The 26,492-nt window shown below is 32.3% G+C and overlaps 1 protein-coding gene across 4 annotated transcripts; it reads left to right on the forward strand.

Moving 5' to 3' along the window:
* Window positions 1-378: 378 nt before the first annotated feature.
* On the forward strand, window positions 379-21,290 carry LOC149560473 (uncharacterized). 4 transcript variants are annotated; one of them, XM_089823603.1, is made up of 5 exons: window positions 379-791; window positions 982-1,182; window positions 4,602-4,661; window positions 14,673-14,774; window positions 21,103-21,290. In XM_089823603.1, exons 1-4 carry the CDS (start codon window positions 759-761, stop codon window positions 14,682-14,684), a joined length of 306 nt encoding a protein of 101 aa, XP_089679729.1. In that variant the 5' UTR covers window positions 379-758; the 3' UTR covers window positions 14,685-14,774; window positions 21,103-21,290. The 4 variants fall into 4 exon arrangements, with proteins under 4 accessions (XP_089679729.1, XP_089679730.1, XP_089679732.1 ...); XM_089823604.1 differs by lacking the exons at window positions 14,673-14,774; window positions 21,103-21,290 and adding an exon at window positions 11,061-11,686 and having other exon boundaries at window positions 982-1,154; XM_089823606.1 differs by lacking the exons at window positions 982-1,182; window positions 14,673-14,774; window positions 21,103-21,290 and adding an exon at window positions 11,061-11,686.
* The last annotated feature ends 5,202 nt before the right edge of the window (window positions 21,291-26,492 follow it).

The raw sequence follows: 26,492 nt of genomic DNA on the forward strand, positions 1-26,492 counted from the left end.
TTTGCATGATCTGGGATATTCGATCGTGAGTGAGAGTTAGAGTTTGAATCTACTTTTCGTAAATAGACTACTTTTTTTGCTTGGTTTGCCAATTTTTTAATGAATATTTCTTTTTATTGAATATACTTACTAACTATTTTTATTGTTAAAAATAATAATACTAACTTTGTTATATATATATACACACATTTTATAAATAATAATAATAAATATTTTTTCTTATAAATAATTTTTTTAATTAATTTTTTTTTATATTTTTAATACTAGTAACGACAAAAAGAATCTAAAAATCTAACGTTTTGAAACCAAAATAGCCGTTGAGGGAGCGGGGTAAAGCATATCAAGACAGTATAATGTTTTTCACTTCCATATGTTCATCTGGTTGTTTATCCTCTGCTGGAAATGTTTTATTTTGTTCATTTTCTTTCCCTGATCAGAATATTTGTTTAGTCTCTTCTAAGTGTTATTCTTAGGATTTTTCTTTGCTGGCATATCTATTCATGTTGTCTGCTTCCACAGCGTACACGCAGATGAAGAAGCAGGGAAGAAACAGGGCAGGGAAAGAAGAAGAGATAGGAAAAAGAAAAAGTTTCAGAGCAAGATGAAGAGATAGAGGAAGAGAAAGAAAAAGAAAGAGGGCTCAAAAAAGTTAGCAGGTTGTGATAGGTCTGATTGACAATTTAAAGAATTTGGTCAAGTTTTAAAATTTGTGACTGATAATTAAAGAATTTGCAGTTATCAGGATTTTGGGTTTGCATATGGGTTTGCAAAGAGCCAAAAGAAATGATCTGGTATGGACATGTATTTGATGTTTGAGATTGTTTTGATGAGTATTTGTTTTGCTTATGATCACCTGTACTTTGAATATAAGAAGTTATAACCTCTTTTAAGAATATAGTAAACTGAGAGAGTGGAATAATCTAGGAAATCTGGCAGGAAGCATGATCGTCCTTGAATTGCCCTTGTCATTTCCTTGTGCAGAGAAAGTGCAAGAGTATGGAGGAGTTGTATTGCAAACTCAATTTCTTCGTCATCAGCAATCAACACCGCTTTGGGTTGAATGTCAAAACCACCGGGGAGGAAATGAGAGAAACAGGGATTAAAATTTTTCAAATATGCCGACATGTATCGCACGGAAGGAACCAAAATTCCATGTCAGTTTTTCATTCCCCATTTCTTCTAGTTATGTTATTTCCCATTTTTACAGAAAATTTCGATTTCTGCTATTTTGTTCAAGCATTACACAATTATAGCGACTATCAATTCTACATAGCTTCTTTAATCAATTCCAAATCACAGGCAATTAGCTGACTCTTTTGGATGGGATTTCACTATTTATCACTCGAAATATGCACCTATGGAGCACCGATATAATCAAATATCAATATCATTCCTGAAACGATTTGAAACATTATTCTGTGTGATGGCGCGTGAGCAATTTATGTTCATTAGTTCATTGATTTCCGTTCTTTATAGCCCTTTCCGCTCTATTTTGGAACCCATATTCTGGGTGTTGGAACTTGCCCACCATTCGTTCTCAAAATGATCTCTACTGCTAAATCTCAGAAAAAAGAACCTTGGGGTTTCTCTTCATTTGGGGATAGGATTGATAGATAGAAGAGGATTCCGACCCAGAAAGCAGAATCATCATTCCCCATACCCTGGGGTTTCTCTCTTCATAGGTTGTTCCCAAATTCCGATCCAGAAAGCAGCAGAATCATTCCCCATACCAATTCCCATTTCTGTAAGTAAATAAGATTGCCTTTGAATTTTGATGGACAAACTTCCACAACTGCATCCCAGGGGTTTTTATTAAGCCTTTTTGTGCCCACATAACCATGGCCAGAGCAATTAAGGTGCCCAAAAATTTGAGGGATTTCCACATTGTTTGCCTGATCAGGACAATATTTTCAAAATTTGAGGGATTTTCACATTTTTGCATTTTTCACCTGGTCCCTTTTCGAGCTTTAATGGTTCTCCATGCTCTGTTCCAGAGCTTCCACACTCGCACCAGCTTTAATGATTAAATATGACCTCCATGATAAAGAGTTTTTCATTTATCAACTTATAAAGCCCAATTGTGCCTGAAATGCTTAGAGGATATTGGTCATGACTATTAATTTTGGAATTATACCGGGTATCTTTACCCTTTGGCAGATCCATTTTGTGCATTCCACATTTTTTACCTGATCAGGGTAGAGTGCAGTGAGCACCAAGTAGTACGACCAACTTAAGGGTACAATCAAAGGCCTAAAATGAGCCTGAATTTTCTATATTGAAGAATCAAAGAGAAAACTGGAACGCTTGGGACTGGTTTATTTGAAAGCCCAAAAGAAATATTCTTAGATCGCTATCCAAAAAACTCTTAATGGAGAGTAATTAGCTTAGGAGAACCGAGATATACGGGAAAACAGGATATCGATATTAGTGAACATAATCAAGCAGAAAACAAAGAATTTTAATCAAGAAGCAGACGACGTCTTAAAGTTCAAAAAAATGGTGAAATCTCAATCCAAAAGGAAATTTTAGACATACTACGAGAAATAATTTTCATTTGGCATGGCTTTGTGATTGCATGTTTTGAAATTCTCACATCAGAAATCCGCTTATTTCAAATTGTCTCTGTTTTCGCTGATCAGTATTACTAATTAACCAAATACTATCATCTACTGGCTGCTATTACTAATTAACTGTTCCCACTAGGCAGTGCCCAGCTCGCAGTGAAGACTTTCTATTAAACAGTAATAGTCATAACATAAACAGAAATAGACATGAACCTAGCAGCAAATGTATTTCATAAGTGCTTTCAAACTCGGTTACCTTAGAACCTATCTCCACAAAATCTTTAATGGCATGTTTAGAACAGGTTTCTTAGGTCCCTGTGATGCCTTTGGACACATATCTTTCATGGAGATCCTTCGATTTCAGTTCAGGAATTCAAGTTTTATACTGTCTGTTAAAACAAATTACTTAGATATGCACTAATGATAGAAAGAATTTAGAAACCTGAAACAACCACAGAGCTTACCTAATGCAAGTAAGGTGTTACATCCAGTGAAATGTAGTCCCTTATACCAATGGTATTGGTCATTTGTCTAACTTAAAAAAGAAGCAATGAATGTGTTGATCTCCAGTGACAATTTTAGCCTTGTAAATTTGCAGTGACTAGAACTTGTAATAATTGTGTAGAAAAGAATGATTAAATATGACCTTGATGATAAAGATTTTTTCATTTATCAACTTATAAAGCCCTTTTGTGCCTAAATGCTTAATTTCAATGAGATGTATGACGACATTTTTGAAAGAATTTAAGAAAACATATTACATTAAAAACTCGTGGAACAGTAAAAAGACATTGAAACAGTATTTTGGGGCATTGGAAGACGAAATGTTCCATGGTCCTTGGGATTGATCTGAACATGTAGTGTATCAAAGCATTCTATTCACTGCGTGAAATTGTTAAGCAATAAAATGCCATTGTTGAGCCATCGTTGATTTTGTTTTACAAAATTCTCTGTAAATTTTGGTTTCAAATCAGTAAATCAAAAAGTTTTTTGATAAATTTTTATATCTATATTCGATAAGATGAGTGTGCTTTCTATTTTGACATCTGTTGACATTTCATAAAAGGATAATGACTAATATTATTAGTGAAGTCTTTAGAAGTACACTACAAAGGATCACCATTTATAAGTATGATGGGCTCGTTTAAGTCTTCTCAAATGTGTTGTCTATTGTTGATATCATATGTAGAATTGCTCAGGTGAGGACTCTTTTCTTAAAACCAGGTAAAGTAAGACTACAGTCTATAATGTATTCTATATTTGTCAGAAATTTGTCTGTTTCCCTTTCTTGTTTTTATAAGCTGAAAAATTGCCCTCACTGCTGGTCATCGTATGTAAGTGCAGGATAATCTAACTAAAATTGCAAATGAGACATTGGGGAAATTTATTCCAAGCTATGTACATAAAAATAAATGTCAGAAATGCATGAAATTGCCGTAGTTTGACATTCATTATTGCTACTATTATCTATTATTATTTGTTGAAAAAAATAGAATTCTAATATTAATGTAAACATTTTATTTAGAATATTTAAAGAGAATTGTAATTGTGATATTGATATTAGGATTTAACTCTGTAGTTTTTTAATAAATTTTGATTCATGAGAAATGATTCACACAAATCTATCTTTCATGACAATAAATGAAGAAATATAATTCTAACTCGCCCATAATGCTCATAAAGATGCTACATCCCTATTTTTATTATATTTTGTCTAACTTATTTGCAATTTATAGTTGAACTTGTTTGTTTGTCTGCACGTGGAAAGAGCTTTTGTAAGAGTTGTGAACTGAATTGAAATGCATTTTTAAAAGTATCTTTTAGATAAAATTAATGAAAATACTACCGTTGCAAATGATTTTTTGTGTACAACTAGTGTCATCAGTCATCGAGCCATAGAGAAACAATGACAATGATAGCAAGGTTGAACCACAAACTTAAATGTGTTGTTAACTTTTTAATTTTATATTGAATTGAATGTTATTTTAGATTAAAGAACTTTATTTTATTTTTTAATTTAAAATTATGTGGCAACAGAGGAAGAAGAAGAGCAAGATGAAGAGATTGAAGAAGGAAGAGGGTCAAAAAAAAATTCAGGTAATTTTTATTACAAGAAATAATGAGAAGCAACATCATGTTCAGGTTATCAATTTATGATATGTTTGACTAACAACTACAAAAATTTGGTGGGATTAAAGAAACTTGTAGTTTTCAGAATTGTTGTGCCTTGATATCATTAAAGTGGCTATACTTGGTGGATTTGACAAGAACTTAAAAAAGAGATGAGACATAGATATGCACTTGATGTTCTAGATTGTTTTGTGATGACCTGCCCTACTATCATCTCCTATATTCTATTACTAATTAGCTATTTCTACTAGGAAGTGCCCAGCTTTTTCTTGATTACCATAGGAGACATGATAGTTAGGCTGTTTGACAAGAAACAATATTATTAAACAATAACAATCATAGCATAAACAACAGGGACAAAAATAGACATGAATCTAGCAAAGGATTCTTACCAGCATTTATGGAGGTGTAAAAGATATGTTTTAGAGGTGCTTTCAACCTAAGTTGCCAAACATTACCAAGTTCCATTATGAAGCTCCCTTGAAATGGTTATGTTGTCAAAAATGGATGAATATTTTTGCAATCTGATAAGACCAAGCTAGATTTAGGGTATGGGGATGGCCATCTTGGCAACAGAAGTCAATTACTAGAATTTATAAAAGTTGTGTTAGAAAAGAATGATTAAATGCAATCTCAATATAAAGATTTTTTCATTTATCAACATATAAAACCCATTTGCATCTAAAATGCTTATTTTCAATAAGATGTCTACTTTGTGATGACCACTTTTTTTAAAGAATTGAAGAAATAGTAGCACATTAAAATACATGAAACCCGTGGCACAGTAGAATACAAAGGCATTGAAGCAGTAATTTGGGACATTGGAAGGTGCAATGTTCCATGGTCTTTGGGATTGACCTGAACATGTACTGTCTCAAAGCATTCTACTCACTGTGTGAAATTTTATTTTTTTTAAATTTAAGGCAAAGGTGATAGAGGCACCATATATATATATATATATACTAGATTCAAGGGCTCATTAGGGAAAGAATCCGGAAAGAAAACCCCAATTCATAGCCAATACAAAAGAGCATATCAATATCTATTACATTTACATTGACAAAAAGATTCCTAGGCAGCAGCATAAAGCTCTTTATCTGTATCAATTATGTGTGCTAAATCTGGAAAATCTTTCACATTTATACTTAGTCTTGTGGAATCAAGATCAATGCCATCAGATCCCCATTTTGCTAAAAGATCAGTAGCCAAATTTCCTTCTCTATAAATATGTGAAATGAGGCAAGAATCAAACGAGTCAATCAAATACCAGATTTTAGACATGATATATTTGATTCTCCAGTTAAGGATTTGTCTCTTGATGCGGGCATTAATCAGAAGAGTGGAATCACCTTCAATATGAATCACTTTTAATTCCAAGTTCTTGGCCAAAACCAAACCATAAAGTAATCCAAGTGCCTCTGCTGTATTGTTCATGCTTGAGGGTAAAAAGAGATATTTGAATGCAAGAACTTCACCCAAATGTTTTCGTAAACACATGCCACAACTAGCTTTTCCAGGATTGCCTTTCGAAGATCCATCAAAGTTCATTTTGATACAGCCATTTGTTGGAGGTTGCCACTTGATTTGAGATCTATCAACATGGTTGTTTGGAGGAGAGGAGGCCATAAATGGAGGGATAGAAATGTGGTTCCATCTTTTAAGGATGAAGTTATCCCATTGGATGAAGCTATAATTGCTGATCTTATCTTTGACATGAGCATTGACCACTTCCAAAATTGACTTTTCTAATCCCTTAAGGACCAAATCTAAGGAATTAGTCACATTTCTAAATATTCGTTTGTTACATTCCCACCAAATTGCCCAAATGACAAGTGTAGGAGAACATTTCCAAATGCAAGCAAAGAAGGATTTAGAAAAGAGGATCGGCCAAGATTGAAACAATTCCCACAATGTGTATGGTAGGGGCATCGAAAGGTTAAGTTTTTACACGACAAAGTTCCAACATTGTTGGGCAAAAGAACATTGAATAAATAAATGGTCTATAGTTTCCACATCTTCACTGCATAAGACACATTGAAAATATTGTGATATGTTAAGTTTTTGGATCTTGTCACTGGGTAAAATTCTTTTCCGAAGTGCAAGACAAGCAAAGCAACCTGCCTTAGGCAAAACTGTATTATTCCAGCAGAAAGAGAATGCACATTGTTTTGTTTCATGCTGCTCCACCAATTTCAAAGCTTGGTAGCCAACTTTAATGGAGTATTCGCCGTTTGGAGAAGGGGTCCAAATCAGAACATCATTTTCACTGTTCAAGAATATCTTTCTTGCTATCATGATTTTGACCAAATGTTCTTTGTGACTATAAGAAATTGGTAAAATAAAGGGATCTTTCCAAAAAGACTTCACCAGAAAATCTTTCAACAGCCAGGACATAGTCTATCAAAAATTCACCCTAGTTGTCTTTGATTATATGAATAACATCTCTCAAATCATTATCAAAAGACAATGGAGGCAAACCATGCTAGGAATCCTCTGAAAATTTCATCGATTCACCATTATGCACCTCTCAGGAGACAAAGTTTGTAATGATATCCCTAGAAGATATCAAAAAGTTCCACATGGCTGAACCATTTGGGGGATCAGCAATAGTTATAATTCGATTAGAATCCATGGGGGATCAGCAATAGTTATAATTCGATTAGAATCCAAAGAGTCTAAATATTTTCCTTGCATAATCTTACACCATTTACTTTCAGGATTCCTAACCATCCTCCATATGAGCTTGGCACCAAAAGCCATGTCGTGTAATCCAATTCCACCACTGTCTTTGTCATAAATCATTTCCTTTAATGAGATCAAAGGGACTTTCTTCTCATCAGGCATATTGCTATTCCAAATAAAATTCCTTATAATTTTTTCAATTTGTCTGATAATACCAGCTGGGGCTTTTAGGATAGACATAGAATAGTTTGGAATAGAAGCTAAGACAAATTTGACTAGCATAATTTTTTCGGATAGAGAAAGCCATCAATATTTCCAATTAGAGATCTTACTCCTAATCTTGTTTACAATTGATTTCCAGAAAATAGCTTTTTTATTACCAGCAAATAAAGGGATACCGAGATATAATGATGGTAGTTGTTCTTGAGAGAACCCAAGAATATTGATCAATTTTCTCAAGATCACTGGATTGGTAAAGAAAATATATACTTTAGACTTTTGAACATTTACCCTTTGTCCCGAGACTTCAAGATATAAGTCTAAAGTTTTTTAATTACCTTAGCTTCCTAAACATTGGCTTTCCCAAATAGCAATGTATCATCAGCAAAAAATGAGTGAGTGATTGCAAAAGGAGTACCTTCAATCTAAATACCAACCCATCTTTGCTGAACTTGTTTAGCTTTAATAATTCTACTGAATGTCTTAGCCATAATGATAAATAGTGCTGGAGATAATGGATCACCTTGTCATACACCTTGGTTGGATTTGAAAAAACCGACTGACTCACCATTTATAACGACTAAAAAGAAGGCACCAGAGATACACTATTTGATCCATTTACATTTTACATCATTTTGTGTTAAAACCAAACTTCTGGAGAACTTTAAACAAAAAGGGCCATTGCACCTGATCATATGCTTTCCTCATGTCAAGCTTGATCACCTTGGTTGGATTTGAAAAAACCGATTGACTCACTATTTATAACGACTGAAAAGAAGGCACCAAAGATACACTATTTGATCCATTTACACTTTACACCATTTTGTGTTAAAACCAAACTTCTGGAGAACTTTAAACAAAATGGGCCATTGCACCTGATCATATGCTTTCCTCATGTCAAGCTTGATCATCATGGTAGAAGATTGCTTGGAATGGATTGTGTGTAGAGTCTCATGTGCAATAATGGTCCCTTCCATTACTTCTTTACCCGGCACAAAACCTCCCTGCTCTAGATATATAATTTTGGTTAAGATATTTTGTAATCTCATGTATTATTTTATACACCGTATTGCACAATGAAATGGGTCTAAAGTCTGAAAAAGTTTTAGGCATTTTGGACTTGGGGATCAAGGTAATATTTGTGGTATTAAAATTCTTTAACATGGATGGCTCCATTTTTATGAAACTCTTCCACTGCTGCTAGAAGATCAAATCCAATCACATCCCAACATTTTTGGAAAAAAAGTGTTGTAAATCCATCAGGGCCAGGGGCTTTGTCTGGAGGCAAGGAAAAGACAACATTTTGTAATTCCATCATAGTGAATGGAACCATTAATTGTATGTTGTCTTCTCTAGAAACTAATGTTGGGATAGCGTCAAGTAGTTCATGATCACGAACATGAGATGAATAGGAAGTAGTCTGTGGAGATAACAAATTCTGAAAAAAGTCTCCTCCTTGGCCTCGATTTCCTAAGATTATTTAAGTAATCTGTTAGAAGAAGCTTCTTCAATCTCGAAAATAGTGTTTGCAGCCCTTCTTTGCTTAACTGACATATGGAAGAATTTCGTATTTTTATCACCCTCTTCAAGCCAAAGTTCTCTAGATCTCTAGCTCTAGAATTCCTCTTCCCTCTTGCACAACTCTTCCCATTCAGCTTGAAGATTCTTTTGTTTTAAAAATGTGTCTGAATCCAAACCATTGACAATCACATGTTCATTGATCATATGCAACTATTTACCCACATAATCTTTTTGGTGAAAAATATTTTTGAAAACATGTTTATTCCAATGTTTAATCCTTCCCTTCACATACTACATTTTGCAATAGAAGCGATACATTTTAGTGCCTTCACAGTTTGGAGAACTCACCCACCATTGTCATAGCAAAGGAAGAAACTGTGGGTGTCTGAACCACATGCGTTCAAATTTGAATGTGGGTTTTTTAAAGGATTTATAATCAGACTCTTTGAAAAAAATTAAGACAATAGGAAAATGGTCAGATGCTGAATAAGGGAGAATATTAGAAGAAAGAGCATAGTTCTGCAATTTCCAACTAAGGGAAACAAGGAATCTGTCCAACCGCTCTGCAATTTGACAAAAGCCATCTCTTTTATTATTCCATGTGAAGGTGCCATTAGACGGAGTAACATCAAATAAATCATTGTCATTGATGAAAGCCACAAAGTCTTCCATCGTTCTAGATGGGGGGAAAATACCTCCTTTCTTCTCATGTAAAGATGTTATTGCATTGCAATCCTCACCTAAAATAATGTTTTGATCTTGAAATCTCTGAAACATATGTAATAGTTGCTGCCATAATCTTACTTTACCAACAGTGGAAGATGGACCATATATGTTAAAGAGCATGAAAGACAGATTGTAGTGCTGAAAAGAAAGAAGTTGCCAATTCGGTCCTTGAGAGACTAACCGTCCAATAACTGTCTTCGGATTCCAAAGAGTTGCAAGCCCCCCTGAAGCACCAGAGCATTGGCTATGTGTTGAATGCCATTTAGGCCATCCTTGGACTGTCTTGTGATAATTCTCGTTTGATAATTTTGTTTCTTGTAATAGTAGAATGTTAGCTTGTGAAGAGTCAAGTTATTGTTTGACCCTAAGCCTTTTGTCAGAGGCATTAATGCCTCTGACATTCCACGATATCAGCTTCATTGCAATCGAGAAGAATCCTTGGTTCTTCTCGTAGAACATCTCAGATTTGCAAATTTCTCTACTATGGTGGATTGGGTACCAGCTTCAATCTCCTCTTTAGTTTTTGTGCTTTTTGATTTTCTTCCTTTGGGCCTAGGGGACTCTTTTCTAGCTGCTATCAATTTGTTTGTAGGGGTCTTTGAAATGGACAAAATATTTGAAAAATCAAAACTATCCTTGAATTCTAATAGAGAAGCATCTCCACCATTCATGCAGTTTTGAGAAATGTACTCCTCTTGAGTCTCTTCTGATGGTTCTTCATAAATATTATCCTCTGGTGTAGAGCAAACAGTTTGAAGACTAAATTTTGGTGGGCACGAATGATCAGTGTTGCAGTATAAAGGGGCAGTGCTATCCTTAAATTTGTCAAAAAATTCTTCTTCTGCAATTTCTCCTATCAAATCATACACCACTTTAAAAACTATCTGTTGTACCATTGGATTTAATTTTCCTTTAGATTCCACCATACTCCCTACTACTTGATAGTTACCAAATGATGATGTTAATTCATTTAACTCCCTAGCATCCCTGCATGTGATTTGACAAGCTCCTTGAGGAGAGTTAATTCATTTAACTCACTGTGTGAAATTGTTGATCTTGTTTCATAGAATTCTGCATAAATTCTCAATTTCAATCAATAAGTCAAAAAGTTCTTGATAAACTTTTATATGTATATTCGATAAGATTAGCGTGTTTTCTATTTTGGCATGTGTTGAAATTGACAAAAGGATAATAACTTACTCTGTTTTTCTATTGAAGTCTTTAGAAGTGGACTACAAAGGAGCCAGAGCACTACAAGGGAACCAGAGTTGCATAAAGTGGACAATTGCATTCATAAAATTATATCATTAAAGCTAAATGTCCAAACTTGTAGAAGACAAAGTGCGTTAAGAACACAAATTAAACCTCGACAAAAAAATGATTTATATTAAATAGTACAAAATAAGTTGGGGCACAAAGTCTCAACCTTAATGGGAGAGCTTCTAATTCAATTTCTTAGATGCATAAATAGCACATAATGAGTTGGGGCACAGGTATCACCCTTAATGGGAGAGCTTCTAATGCAATTTTTAGATGAAAAAGAAGCTTTGAAAATTAAAAACCCACCGGCTTGAAGCAAAATGCAGGAATCATGCATGTGTCAAAATATACTTTATGAAAGGAACTCTCTCAGAGGTTCTTTCAAACTGAGATGAGGCAAGGATGAGGAGGTAGTAGGAGACAAAAAGGATATCCCATTAGGCGTTTTAACAGAAACAGATAACTGAATTTCGGGCACTTGAATAGTAAAGAGATAAACTGTGAGGTCATTGAAGGCAATGAACTGTTTGATTTCTATACATTTTAATCATCATCGACTAATAGTTTTCATGTTACAAATACAATACATCTTGGAGGACATGTAAATTTAATGATAACTGTCATGATCTCTGAAAACAATTCATTTTTTCATTCTCTGGAAGTTAAAAGAATTGGATTTTGATCTTGGTTAACCTTCCTGTAAGAACATGAGAAAATAATGCATCTAGAGCAATAACAAAACAAAGTGCTTGGGGTAGATCTTAAGAACAGATACTCTTATAGCTTTGGTTTCGTGCGACTTATTACTAATTGTTCTGTTTGAAATTTTAAAAAATTCATGTCAGCTAGATAGAAAGGTTTCTGATTTTGGCATTAAAGTCTTAGCTGTAAAGTGGAGCTAGTCTTAGGTGCAGTCATATCCGTTGTACCAAACAAATGCATGTAAAATGTGAATCTATCCAATGCACAGTACGTTTTTGAATTGCATATGATAAGCTGGATTCCAAAGCCCTAATCAGACAGTCAAAACTCAATTATTGGAAAGAAACTTGATATATAAGATGTGATGCGTTAGTTTTAGTTTTGATTTTGTTTTGAACATTGGGCCAAAATCTAGCTTGTTTTACTTTTAGACAATTAATTGTACTGCTGTACATGCCGTAGGTGTTTCCATTTGAAGTTCGAGTTTCAAACTTGTTTATTGACTGGTGGCCTAAGTAAGCAGACACATGTAATTTTAATCATCGAAATTGTAAGAGAATGTTTTGCAAAGAGACTGTCAACAATTATATCCTGCCAGCTATCCAAAATCATAACGTACTAATGAAGGTTGCTTTTAGGTCACAGTCAAGTGAGATAACTACTTGGCGTATGAGACTTCCCTTGTGAAAGTTTATCAGGGATTTTTTTCATATAAATCTAGGTTCAACATCCTGAACAATCTGAGGATTAAACAAATCTTGTCTATCATCCTACAACCAGATTTAATTTTTTTCTAAATTGGGATGTCATAATTTTTATATTGATATGCTAAAATAATATATTACACACGTGTATAGATTCTAGAAGTATACATTAGAAATTTAACAAATGGACCAACCATAGAATCTGCAGGAAGCAGGAAATGTGAAACCATAAAGCCTCCTCCAGAGTTGAAGTCAACCAAACCATGCATATCAACTCCATTACATATGTAGTCACATCAAAAAGATCAAGGGAGAATAATTGTATTAGTCCTATTAGGTAACCAAAAAGTAGACACCTCACCAAACCTAATGAGATTCTCTGATGTGAGGTATGCATGGTGCAATCACTACTATTTTACCTTCCATCAATTCCACCATCCTCTTTTAAATATTACAATTTGAAAAGAAGATTAAGCCAGGGGTCAACTTAGTGTCTACCTTGGTAAGAAATTCTTCACCTGTTTGCTTGATATCTTACGCAATGAAACAAAATCCCCAAGTCAAAGCATCAATTTCTCAATTTGTTCTTCCAATAATTGGTGAATGACCCCTTCTCTCTATTATCAGGGACCAAAGGATATTAGAATTGGTGCCGAATAATATTGTTTTATAAAAATAGTTTGGATAGCTTATTGAAACCAACCTTACTACATTCTTTCATGAGGGACCAAAGGATCTTAGAATTGGTGCTCCTATAACATTGTTTTATAGAAACAGTTTGGATAGCTTATTGAGACCAAATTTACTAATTCTTCCATGATTAGTCTTCATGCCAGTCTTCATGCCAATACTGAGGGAAAATCAGAATTGTTAGCTGAATTCAATCTTACCTCATATACCATCAGCTCTAATCAAATGGATTTCATTTTTGAGTGGTGTCTAAATTAATTTTTATCCTAAACCAATTAGTGAAAATTCTAATTGATTGATTCCTACTTATTTTGATGCTAACCCAATCATTGGACAAGGGTTAGTGCAAAATAGTACTAGGTAAAACGGTCATGTTCTTAGGAATACAATAAATTCAGTAGACAAAGGAGGATTTGGGTTGTGTGGACTATTTTAATTTCTTTAAGTGGGTGAATGATAAGCTTAGGGATCATTGGGCTCTTGTAGTTCACAATAGTGATGTGAACAAATTTTTGGAATAAGTTATATAACGATTTGTAATATCAATGTTTTGGATTGCACTCCGTGATCATTGTTGAGGGCAACAAATTAAAACAAAAGAATTTGTGTAGAATCTAAATTGAAGTTATGAAATGATGGAAATTGTTGAAGGCTAATTGTACAAATAAGAAAAGATATAATCTTCAAGTGAAGATTAGATAATATTGTGAAAGCACTTTTTAAAGGGAAGAGTTAGCCACCACAAGGTAGAGGCTTCCTTGCACAAAAAGTACCAAGACACATTTGCTTGCAAAAATTTCATATATAAAGATGAGTTGATTGTTTGGAATTTTTTAGCTTAACTTTTTAGTTTGCTTAAATGTGGGAATAGCTTTTGTAAGAGTTAATTGACTTGAAATATGTTTTTAAAAGTATCTTTTAGATAAAATTAATATTCTTGCACAAAAAGTCCAAGACACGTTTGCTTGCAAAAAAATTATATAAAGATGAGTTGATGGTCTGGAACTCTTTAGCTTAACTTGTTCGTTTGTCTCCATGTGGGAAGAGCTTTTGTAAGAGTTAACTGAATTGAAATATGTTTTTAAAAGTATGTTTTAGATAAAATTAATATTCTTGGACAAAAAGCACCAAGACACATTTGCTTGCAAAAATTTCATATAAAGATAAGTTGATTATCTGGAATTCTTTAGCTTAATTTGTTCATTTGTTGCATGTGGGAAGAGCTTTTGTAAGAGTTAACTGAATTGAAATGTGTATTTTAAAGTATATTTTAGAAAAAATTAATGCCAATACTACCTTCACAAATGATTTTTGTGTACAATACTGTTAGATTGGGTCATCAAACCATTGAGAAACAGAGACAACAACGAGAAGGTTTTACTTTTTTTATTTTTTTTATTTTTATACTGAATGGAATGTTGTGTTAAATTAGAGAGCTTTATTTTATTTTTAATTTGAAATTATGTGGTGCCAGAGGAAGAAGTAGGATAGAAACAGGGCAGTGAAAGAAGCGAAGCAAGCTTAAGATATAGAGGAAGAGACAGAGAAGAGCAAGAAAGATGGTCAAAAAAATTAGGTAATTCTTTTTATAGGTTATTCCCATGGTAAAAATATTGGGAAGAAATATCATGTTCAGATTATTATGTTATGATATGTTTGACTGACAATTACGAGAATTCGGTCAAGTTTTAAAAAATGTTGTGATTGATAATTAAAGGAATTTATAGTTATCAGGATTGTCGATCATTAAAGTAGCTGTGCTTGGTGGGTTGGCAAGAACTTTAAAAATAATACTATTAAGCAGCAACAGTCATAGTATAAACATGAACCTAGCAGTAGATACTTAGCTGCAAATATGGAGGTGTAAAATATATGGTTTAGAGGTGCTTTCATGAACCTAGGATTGTCCGTGGCCGGAGATCATTAAAGTAGTTGAGCTTGGTGGGTTTGGCAAGAACCTAAATAACAATACTATTAAACAGTAACAGTCATAGTATAAACAACAGGGACAAAAATAGACATGAACCTAGCAGTAGATACTTACCTGCAAATATGGAGGCGTAAAATATATGGTTTAGAAGTGCTTTCAACCTCAGTTACCAAACGTTTACAACTTATCTGCACAAAATCTTCTATAAAAGCTTTAAGCATGATCAGAATAGGTCCCATGGGTTCTGATTTCTTTGAACATACTCCTTCCATTGAGATTTCTTTTACTAGAGCATGAAGATAAGATAGGCCTTGCCTTTCTCACTATACCTAGCTAGAATTTGTGACATTTATTCCATTGTGTATTAGGGGCATATAGCCCAAGCCTTTGACTAAACACTTGTTGCCATTTATCTTCTTGGCCCAATGTTTTAGATCGAGTCGTTGCTTTGCCTTTTTCTTGTACCTGTATCAATAATGGTGGCAAATTTTGGGTGGCATTTACAAACTTTAAAAGGTTACTTTCCAGCGCACCTGCTTCTTTCATTGTCTGCATCACTTGTGGGGAGAAATTTTGTGGAATAAATGTGTGTCATTTTCTCAAACTCGTGGTAACTGCTTCCATTTTTTAATCTATCAATTCATCAGGAAGCCCCCATGAAATAAACCTGTTACAACTGTTGCTCTCCCCTGTTTTTTGCAAAGTAGTTGCTTCTTCTTATAATTGTATCACCGGTGGAGATGAATCTTTGTGGGCATCGCCAAACTCTGTCATTTCTCAAACTCTTGGGTACTGCTTCCACTTTTTAATCCCTCAATTGCATCGTCAAGGTCTCTTGAAATAGTTACGTTAGTAGTACTACTTTCCCCAGTTATTTTAGATCAATTTGGAGTGAATTTATCATGGTGATAGTAGTAGAAAGGCAACCTCGCACCAAAACTGACTCTGGCATCATGTGCAGAATCACCATGATCATGAGAGGAGGGTAGAAAAGAGCGGAAAAGTGATGAGAGATAGAGTAGTGCCCACTTTCACCAGAGATTTAATTTTCTGTTATTTTCCACAACATGTTGCACCTTCTTGAATTTACCCATTGGAATGCCCATGATAATTCTCAAACTAAAAGTTTCTCTTTTCTATAAAATGCTGAATGTGTTTTTCACCATACCTAACTAGCATGTACTTGTGACATTCTTTATAGTTTGTGACGATTTATAATAGGGGTATATATATCCCAAGCCTTTCACTCAAAGATGGGTATGTTTGCAGGGCTAGTTTTGACTAGAAACTTGTTGACAAGATGTTTCAGATCTTGGCTTTTGGTTCAGTAATATTTATTTTCATGGTTAAGTTTTCCACTATAGATAAAGTAGTTCTCCCTCATTTTGACCGCCTTCTGACTGAGGCTTCACTTCTAGCTTACAAGTCATTAAAATGTCCGAGGCTTCACTTATAGATTTATTTGAAGGAGCCACTAAGCCAAAATTTCATGGTAGACTGAGGAGTGTTCGAAAAATGTGTTCAAAAGGATGGTTCCTTTGGTGAATTGATGAAGAGATATTATTGTCCAAAATACATGGTTCCATCTATTCCTCCTTGAACAGAGCAAAGTCCTTTTTCTTCTAGACACATCTTCCTTCATAGATTCATAGCATGCTATCAATCCTTTATGGTAATAGACTGATGACTTTGGTAGATTAATAGCATGCTACCAATCCTTTATGGTAATAGACTGATGACTTTGGTAATGTCTGGTTCAAAAGAATAAGGTATTTTTACAAGCCCGAGTGGTTGTAGGTAGGTCCAAATTATAGACTATTTTCTGCTAAAGTTAGATTTGGGACAAGTGATTGAGTCAACATAAGTAACGTAAATGGGAACTCAATTTATTGGAACTCAATTGCCATTTAACATATTCACTCTTAATTGTTTAAATGATACAATAAGTTATTAATATGAACGGGATTTTCATCAAGACCACACCATGAAGAATGGAACAAAGCAATTTATGGCCAGGAACAATGATTTGTACTTTTCTTGCAATCCTTAAGTAGGAGTCAGTCATTGAAATCTTATTTTAGCATCCACTTTGACCAAATCTTGCACTAGTAGCATACTTCCAGCTTGTGCTGATCTTGGTGTTTTTGAACATGGTAGGAAGATCCACCAATCAAACAATTCACAAAAATGGTAAAGGCATGCCATCTATTTGATAAAATGGCTCAACGAAATAAGGTCTCATGGAATTTCAGAGCTCAAATTGTATTCTAAGAGTTGCCTTGCCCCACAAGCATTCGCTACCTCGCTCATTTGCATCATGTGGTTAATATTAGGAAAAGTAAATGATTTAAAAACACTCTGCAAATATGGAACGTGGTGTAACCAAACAAAAAGAGAGGATCTCCACAAAGCCATTAGAACAAATTAGAACAAATTAGAATGAATTTAAAAAAATAAAAGTTCACAAGAATCTTAAAAAATTCTAAATTCATTATTTAGGTCTACAAAATAGGAATTAAAATTCGAGGAAATGTGGATTCAGTATCCCCATTTGATTCCCAAATAGGAATTTTGTCTCCTCTCAAAATAGTTGCTATTTGAAATTCCCATTTTAATTCCCTTTTTTTGAAAATAATGATTTATCTAAAGAGAAATTTAATTTGGTTTGACATCCAGATGCCTATTTGGCAGCACCTATTTTTGCACATATCTAATTAAATAAAATAACTAGTACCAAACAAATTGGAGATATGAATCGCCTTATTCACTATAACTTTTATGTTCATTTTTTGAACCATATATTTGTATTTTGAAACAAACAAGCTTCAAATAACAAATTTTGAATATCAAGTATTTTTGGGTTTGAACTAAATAGTCCCTAAAAAAATTTCAGAAACTGTAATATTGGACTTCAAGTTCTAGAATCTCAAATCAAAGATTTTAGATTCCAATTGCTAAATCATATTCCAACAACCAAATGGGCCCTTAGAACAAATTTGAATGAATTATAACGAATTAGAAAATCTTTAATCTCACAAGAATGAGCGAGCCACCTAGAGGAGTTCCTCAAAAGAGGTATTTGGACACAGACACAAGGATTAGGACCCATATTTCTTTCATTGCTATGATCAAAAGGGATTGGTGGAGTTCAAGTATTTACTACTGTAGAAACAAAGTTTGAGAGTCCATAGTTAGAAGGAACCCAACTCTTTCTCAAACTTGTTCTACCGCTTAATTGGTCGATCCATTGTAGTAATAAATTCCATCTTTGACTAAGATTTATGATCCTCACAATGTTTGTAGGATATTTTTCCTTGTTTTTAAGCTCAATTGTATCTTATAAGATGTGTCATCCTTGTTTATATATATATTATTATAAACCTCCATATAAGTGTTTTGTTTATTCAATTATAAATTAAATTAAATTTCAACAATTGCACTTAATTCTAAATTATAAACTTCCAGTGTATCCAATCCAAGATTAAAATGTATTTTAGCAATTTCACTTAGTCCTGAAATAAACCTTTTTCATTTGAGGGAACTACTCTTAAATACGTTATCTTTTACAAAGAAACCAAGAATGATGCAATAGAAAACACATAAAGTTGTTCAAGGAGACAACTAGATTTGAAAATGTTTTGTATCACAATAAAAGTGGGAAAATATAAAAATGATGAAGATCTAGTCTATATGATGGCACATGTAAATCAAATAAAAGACATATTTCTAATTTCTTGTATTTTGAAAAAGTATCCCAGTAACTAGATAAAAGGGCATGCAACAACTAGCTATCTTTTTATAGATGGTATTAGGTATGATTAAGCTAAATAAATAATCTAAAATTATGTCTAAATTTATTGATATGAAAATGTTCATAATTATCTTCAAATTTGCCAAATACTTCATAATCAATTGAGAAATTTAAACAAAAAAAAAAACTAATTTAATTTAAATAAATAGTTGATGTGTTTATATGTTTGGCAATATCTTCATTTTCTAGTAAATGTTATATCTAATAATAATAAGTTTTTGTATCTATATCCATATATGGTACATTGTAGTTCCATGCAACACATATGGTCTTCTTTTATATTGACATAGTAATGTGAGGAGATTTGAGAGAAAATCCCGTCATTTTTATTGCAAAGTCCACATTGAATTTCAAGTCCGTGTAGACAAATATACATGTTGGATGAATTGCCCAATCACATGTTTGAATCAACCATGTCTTATGCATAATGAACTTGAATATGATTTTTTTTTTCTCCAAACCTAAAAAGGTTATGTCATGAACCTCCACTTAAGAATTTTGGATTAGGATTTGAGATATATGTAATTATCAATAGTTTGTTTAAGGAGGAAGAAAAAAGTATGGGAAAGGATGTTATGTCATTAGATTTAATGGATGTAAGCTAGCTCTATGTAGGGTAGAAGAAAAGCTTCTAGGCCAGCAATATGTAGTTACAATTACATCAAGCTTTACTCTAAAACTTGTGTGTCAACCTTGTGTCCAAAAAAAAAAAAAATAGAAAATGCTTAAATAATGGATGAAAAAGAATTCTTGGGAATCACCCTTACATTTGAGAAGAAATATATAGTAATCTTAAATGTGTATAGGGAGTCATCCTACTTATTAACAAATATCTAATTCCAACTAGGTTGATGAAGATTAATTAAATCAAAAAGCTTGTAGTCGAGGAATCTAGGTTATGTAAATCTACAAATTATATCAATTAATTTTTGTTTTAGAATAGGTTTAAATTATCACAAATAATTCAAGATAGTGGTTTTGGAGGTCATGTTCCTTATTCTTTACAGGCACGAAATTTCATTATATGTTTGTGTGTGTACTAGGGAGAGAAACAAGTAGTTGTGCACCCTAATTTATGACCTCTCAAAGTCATCATAATGATGATAAAAATGGCATTTTTGTTGGTGATGTCACCTTAGATTACCTAAGTTCTTATATCTAAGGTTTTGACCTGTCACCATCAAATTTGATATGGGTTTTATGTGTCGTCATAACTTTTTTTAAATTTTCATTCTTCTAACCCCCCTACAACATCATAGTCAATTATCACCTCGAATGATTTGTTAAGAAAAAAGTATTTATTACTGATACAAGATTAGATTTTTATATAAATAAATATGTTCCATATTTATCTATTAATTATCTAATTATTTGACAAACATTATTCAATAATTGGTAATTAAACTCCATACATTTGAAAACAAATATGTAGTGAATTGTCTTGATCTAGTACCTATGAAGCAACTACCTTAGTTGCTATTAGTTGTTTTTTAAACATCAATCATCAACTTATCCAACCATCTTCCATTTAGTTTAGAACTGGTGAATTTTTATCTCCTTCATTCACTATGTTAGTATTAGAGAAACTAGGTTTAAACACTAGAGACCTATGAAATCCACTTCAATTTAGATTAAGGATATGCACTCTTGAGTAATGTAACACCCCTCCTTTGCTATGATTGTAGACTTAGTTGTTAAAGTTCTGTATGACTCTTCTATAGATGTGTTAGTCCTTATTAGATATTTGAAATGCAATACTTTTATATATTGAGTAATTGATTATGTTAAGTTGTAACAATTTTCTACTTGTAGTGATGATGCTTTAATTGCTCTTAGTTAGTTAATGATATTACTTTTATGATGATGTCATATGGTGTGTCTTAGAAAGATGTTTATTATCTCATGATGATAAGATAATCATGTTAGAATATGATGTTATTTATATTTAGGATTTACTACTATACTTATCTCATACTTGCATGTGTTTGGTGTGTGTGTGTGCATCTATTTTATATTTATATTTGACATGTTTGATATGGTGGAGAAAGGGAGTCATAGTCACCTGCTAGTTGGGATCTACACACTGCACAACTTCATGTCATTTTCTATTTAGCTTGGATATATATGCACATGCACATGCTCATCTTTTGTACAAATTTGCAGGTAGTGGGCATCAACTTCCCTAAATTGCCAAAATAAGAAAGCCCTATCACAATAACTAAATGGCAAGGATGGGGAGATAATGTTTAGGTTCAATCCTAGTCATAACCTAATTATTTATCCTAAGAATGACATGTATTTGCCTTTTCACCCATTTTAAACCCATGTTTATCTTTGCCTATGTTGTTTAATTTTGAGTTTTGGTCTTACTTTTATGTGGATTTGGATATGTGATTAAATTGGTAAATGATTTAATTATATTATTTGGGTTAATCATATAATATTGAGAATTATAAAATATTAATTGATTAAAAAATATATTTAAATATGAGAATACTTAATTAATCAGAAACTAATTAAATATGTGCTTTAATTTAAAATATTTAATTTGGAAGTCTAACTTTGAAAATTGGTGAAAGACAAATTAAAATATGATGATATGTAATTAATAAGAAAATAATTAAATGTATGTTTTAGTATAAAAGATTTAATTAAAAGTCTAATTTAAGAAGTTGGATAAAAGAGAATTAAAAGATTTAATTTTTTTTTAGTATAAATATTTAATTAATAATAATTAAATTAGAGTTACATTTAATAATGAGTTTTAATTATTATTAATTTAAATAATAAACTACACTTTAAATAGTGTTTGCACTAATTAATAAAGTGGAGGGAAAAAATAAAAGAAAATTTTAATTAATTTTTTGAAATGTGCATGAAAGGATTAAATAATGAAATTATTAAATAAAGTTAGTGGCTTTTAGTAATTGGGGATTAGAAATAGTAGTTAAGGCTATGGTTCTTTATTAGAGGGTTTGTAGTTTATTTGAGCAATAAATGAGTTTTGGGGAGCAAAATTCAAAATTAGATCAAAAAAATTGTTGAAAGTTTCAGAGGGTTTGGATTTGCATTCATTCATAAAGTGTCTCATATTTTAGCTATGATTTTGAGGTAGGGTTTTAAAACCCATTGTAGAATTTTATACAAAGATTTGTCTTCTTTATGCCTTCCTAGATGCTTGCATAATGCTTATTAACTTATTGTATTGAGTCTGGGTAAATAATTATTTTTTAGATTTTGAAAAAGAAAGTTTATTAATCAATAAAACTTGGCTGGGAAAACTATAGAAAAAATTTTTAAATTATTATGATTATATTATTTTAAAATTCTTTCTAATATAGGGATATTTGATTATAGAAAATTGGAAGAAAACAACAAATTGAATAATTAGGGTTTCAACATTAAATTTTCCATTAGAACTATCTGATTATCATGAATTTTCTAAATAATGATAAATATTCTTCTTATATCAAAAATAATTTGGTTGTGATATTTATTGGAAAAACAAAAGGATTAATTGAGAGGAAATCATGTTGTAAAAGCATGCAAAAATACTAATTGTATGTTTATTATTATTTTATAAAAATATAATCTAATTTTCAAATTTATTTAATAAATAGTTTTTAATGATTAAATATTAATTTTGAATTTTAAAAAAAAAATAAAAAAAATATTATTCATTTATTTTAAAAATTAAATAAATAAATACTACTTAATTTTTTATAAGTGAGTTTTAATATTAATTCCTTTAAAAGCTCTTAGTTGGTTATAATGTATTATATATTTATTAATGTGATTGGAGTTGCAAATTAATAAATATGTAATTATAATTTAGTTATACTTTAAGATAATTTACAGTGGAGTTCACTATATAATTATCTAGTTATGAATATTTAATATTATGAGAAAAATTGTAGATAGTTTAGTTATAATTTTAATTTCAAGTTTGAGTTATCTCTAATTGCATTATGAATTCAAGGAAAAGTAAATATTAACATTGGACATAAACATAAATTAAATTAATATTTTAGAAATAATATTGATATTAATATTTAATCTAATAATATACATTTATGTTTTAATTAAATCATTTATGATTTTAGATTTTTCATATAAATAACAAGATAAAGTTGCATAATATTTTATATGCACAAAGAGATTTGACATTGAAATATTTATTGATTTAAATAAGTCTATTATCATAACAATTTATATTAATATGTATATTATTACTTTATAAATCTAAACACATTCTTATGACCCAAACTAAAAAAATGAAAGTATCATCCAACACTACATAATCATTTTCTTTATTTTCATGTTGCTGTAATTGATCTTTGTACAACACTTTCTCATTAAATATGACATCCCCACTTCTTACAATTTTATGATTACTAAAATCCCAAAGCTTATAACCAAATTCATCAATTAAATAGACAACAAATACACATTTCCATGACTTATCTTCTAGCTTGGTTCTATTTTTAAAATCTATATGAGCAAATGCTTCACAACCGAAGGTTTTGAGAAAATAATAACCCACCTTCTTACCAGTCCATGCTTCCTTTGGAATACCACAACCCAAAGGAGTAGATGGACCTCTATTAAGAAAATATACAACAATATCAATAGTTGTTACCCACATGAAGGGTAACCTTGCATACAAACTCATGCTCCTTGCACACTCCATTATAGTCCTATTCATGTGTTCAGCTACTCCATTTTGCCATGAAGTCCTTGAAATAGTTTTTCTTCTATGAATACCATTAGTGGAGCAATAATCTTAAAATTCATGATTACAATACTCACCACCATTACCAAATTTGAGAAATTTTAATTTCTTACTAGCCTCTTTTTCAACCAAGCATTTCCATTTCTTAAAAGTTTGAAATACATCAGATTTCTATCTATGGAAATAAATCCATACTATTCTAGTTGCATCATTAATAAATGTAACATAAGAATGAGAACCACCAAGGGAAGATACCTGAGCTGGTCCCTATACATATGTATGCACAATCTCTAGTCTCTCACTTTCTTTTTCCTTCCCACTCTTCACAAAACTCACTCTCTTTTGTTTTCCATACACACAAATTTCATAGAAATTCATATTAACACATTTCAAACTTAGTAAAACTTCCTTTGAATGAAGTACTTTTGTACCTTTCTCACTCATGGTCCCAAGTATTTTGCATTATAGCATTGTATAAGAATCTACAACAACTATTTATTCTCCCTACTCAACTGTAGCAACATTCATTTTTCTTTTAACAATCAAAGTAGAAGGAATAGTATGACCTATATAAAGATATAAGGTGCCTACATTCACACATTTTGCTATAATAAGGAAACCTTTTGAAACCTTCCAATTTTTATCATTACACATAATGACACAACCCTCATCACCAAGTTGCCCTACTAAAAGTAAATTCCTACTCAACCTTGGAACATATCTTACCTCATGTTGTAGCCAATGATTCTCATTCTATAACTTAATCTTAACTTTTCCCTTTCCAACAATCTGATAGGGTTCATTATCCCCAAAATAAACAAACCTAGAATCCCGTTGGACATAATAAATAAAATAACCTCTATGGGGTGTGGCATGAAATGAAGCCCTAGAATCTAAAACCCACGAATCATCAACACTTTTTAAAGAAAGCATCAAAGCATCCTCTTCAAATTTATAACTTACCATATTAGCCTCCTTGTTACCATCTTGGTTGTCTCCTTCATTGTTCTTTCGAGTCAAACAATCTTTCTTCTCATGTCCTAGTTTACAACAATACTTGCAATCTCTTGGTCCTCTAGATTGAGATCTCTTTCCCTTTGACTATCCTCTTGATTTCCCATGATTTCTAGAATTATTTCCTCTCTCAGTCATTTTACCTCTACTTTGTACATTCAAAGAACCTCCTGATAAAGATCCACCTAAGGTTTTCCTACGAGTTTCCTCATTCAAAATAATACCAATCACATCATCAAATTTTAGGGTATTAGATCCAGAAACAAAATTACTCACAACCATTACCAAGGCATTCCATTTTTCAAGCAAAGAACACAAAATCAAGGGAGCCCTAATTTCTTCATCAAAATTAATACCCATAGAAGATAACTGACTAGTAACAGTATTAAACTCATTTAAATGATCCACAATAGATCCACCTTCTTCCATCTTCATATTAAATAAATGCTTCATGAGAAATACCTTATTTTAAGTGGAGGGCTGTTCATGCAATTTCTCTAGGGTTGCATCAACTCTTCCATCATCTTCACTTTTGTAATGTTGAATATTACCAATGTGTCATCCATAACTGAATGCTTCCAAGTTCCTTCCTATCTAAAATCTCCCAATCCTCATTTGTCATAGTTCCTTGTTTATTTGTTTTTTCGCCTTCTAACGACTTCCATAAATCCTTCTGATAAAGATAGTCCTCCATTTTCATTTTCCATAACTAAAATTTCTTCCCATTAAACTTGTCAACCTTCAACTTGCCATCATCTTCCATTGTTCCCACTCAACCATGAGACTCCTACTCAACTATGAGACTTTCCTACAGAGAATAACTGATAAATCTTTCTTCTTATGCCCTAGTTTACCACAATACCAGCAATCTCTTGGTCCTCTGCATTGAGATCTCTTTCCTTTTGACTATCCTCTTGATTTCCCATGATTTCTAGAATTATTTCCTCTCTCAGTTGTTCTACCTCTACTTTGTACGTTCAAAGAACCTCCTGATGTAGATCCACCTAAGGTTTTCCTACGAGTTTCCTCACTCAAAATAATACCAATCACATCATCAAATTTTAGGGTATTAGATCCAAAAACAAAAGTACTCACAACCATTACCAAGACATTCCATTTTTCAAGCAAAGAACACAAAATCAAGGGAGCCTTAATTTCTTCATCAAAATTAATACCCATAGAAGATAACTGACTAGTAACAATATTAAACTCATTTAAATGATCCACATTAGATCCACCTTCTTCCATCTTCATATTAAATAAACGCTTCATGAGAAATACCTTATTTTAAGCAGAGAGCTTTTTATACAATTTCTCTAGGGTTGCATCAACTCTTCCATCATCTTCACTTTTGTAATGTTGAATATTACCAATGTGTCATCCATAACCGAATGCTTCCAAGTGCCTTCCTATCTAAAATCTCCCAATCCTCATTTGTCATAGTTCCTTGTTTGTTTGTTTTTTTTGCCTTCTAACGACTTCCATAAATCCTTTTGATAAAGATAGTCTTCCATTTTCATTTTTCATAACTGAAAGTTCTTCCCATTAAACTTGTCAACCTTCAGCTTGCCATCATCTTCCATTGCTCCCACTCAACTGTGAGACTCCTACTCAACTATGAGACTTTCCTACAAATGATAACTGAAATAAATAACTTGGCTCTGATACCACTTGTTAATATTAAACCATAGACAGAAACACTAATTATGAAGTATGTACAATACTTCCCGAACTAGTCACCACACACTAACAATCTCCCACTTGGGGACTGATCAAGCTCCATGCTAAACAATAGAGACAACATATC

The sequence above is a fragment of the Cupressus sempervirens genome, chromosome 4, assembly GCF_028749045.1.
Source record: "Cupressus sempervirens isolate cs-2001-9-10 chromosome 4, ASM2874904v1, whole genome shotgun sequence".
NCBI classification, from domain to species: domain Eukaryota; kingdom Viridiplantae; phylum Streptophyta; class Pinopsida; order Cupressales; family Cupressaceae; genus Cupressus; species Cupressus sempervirens.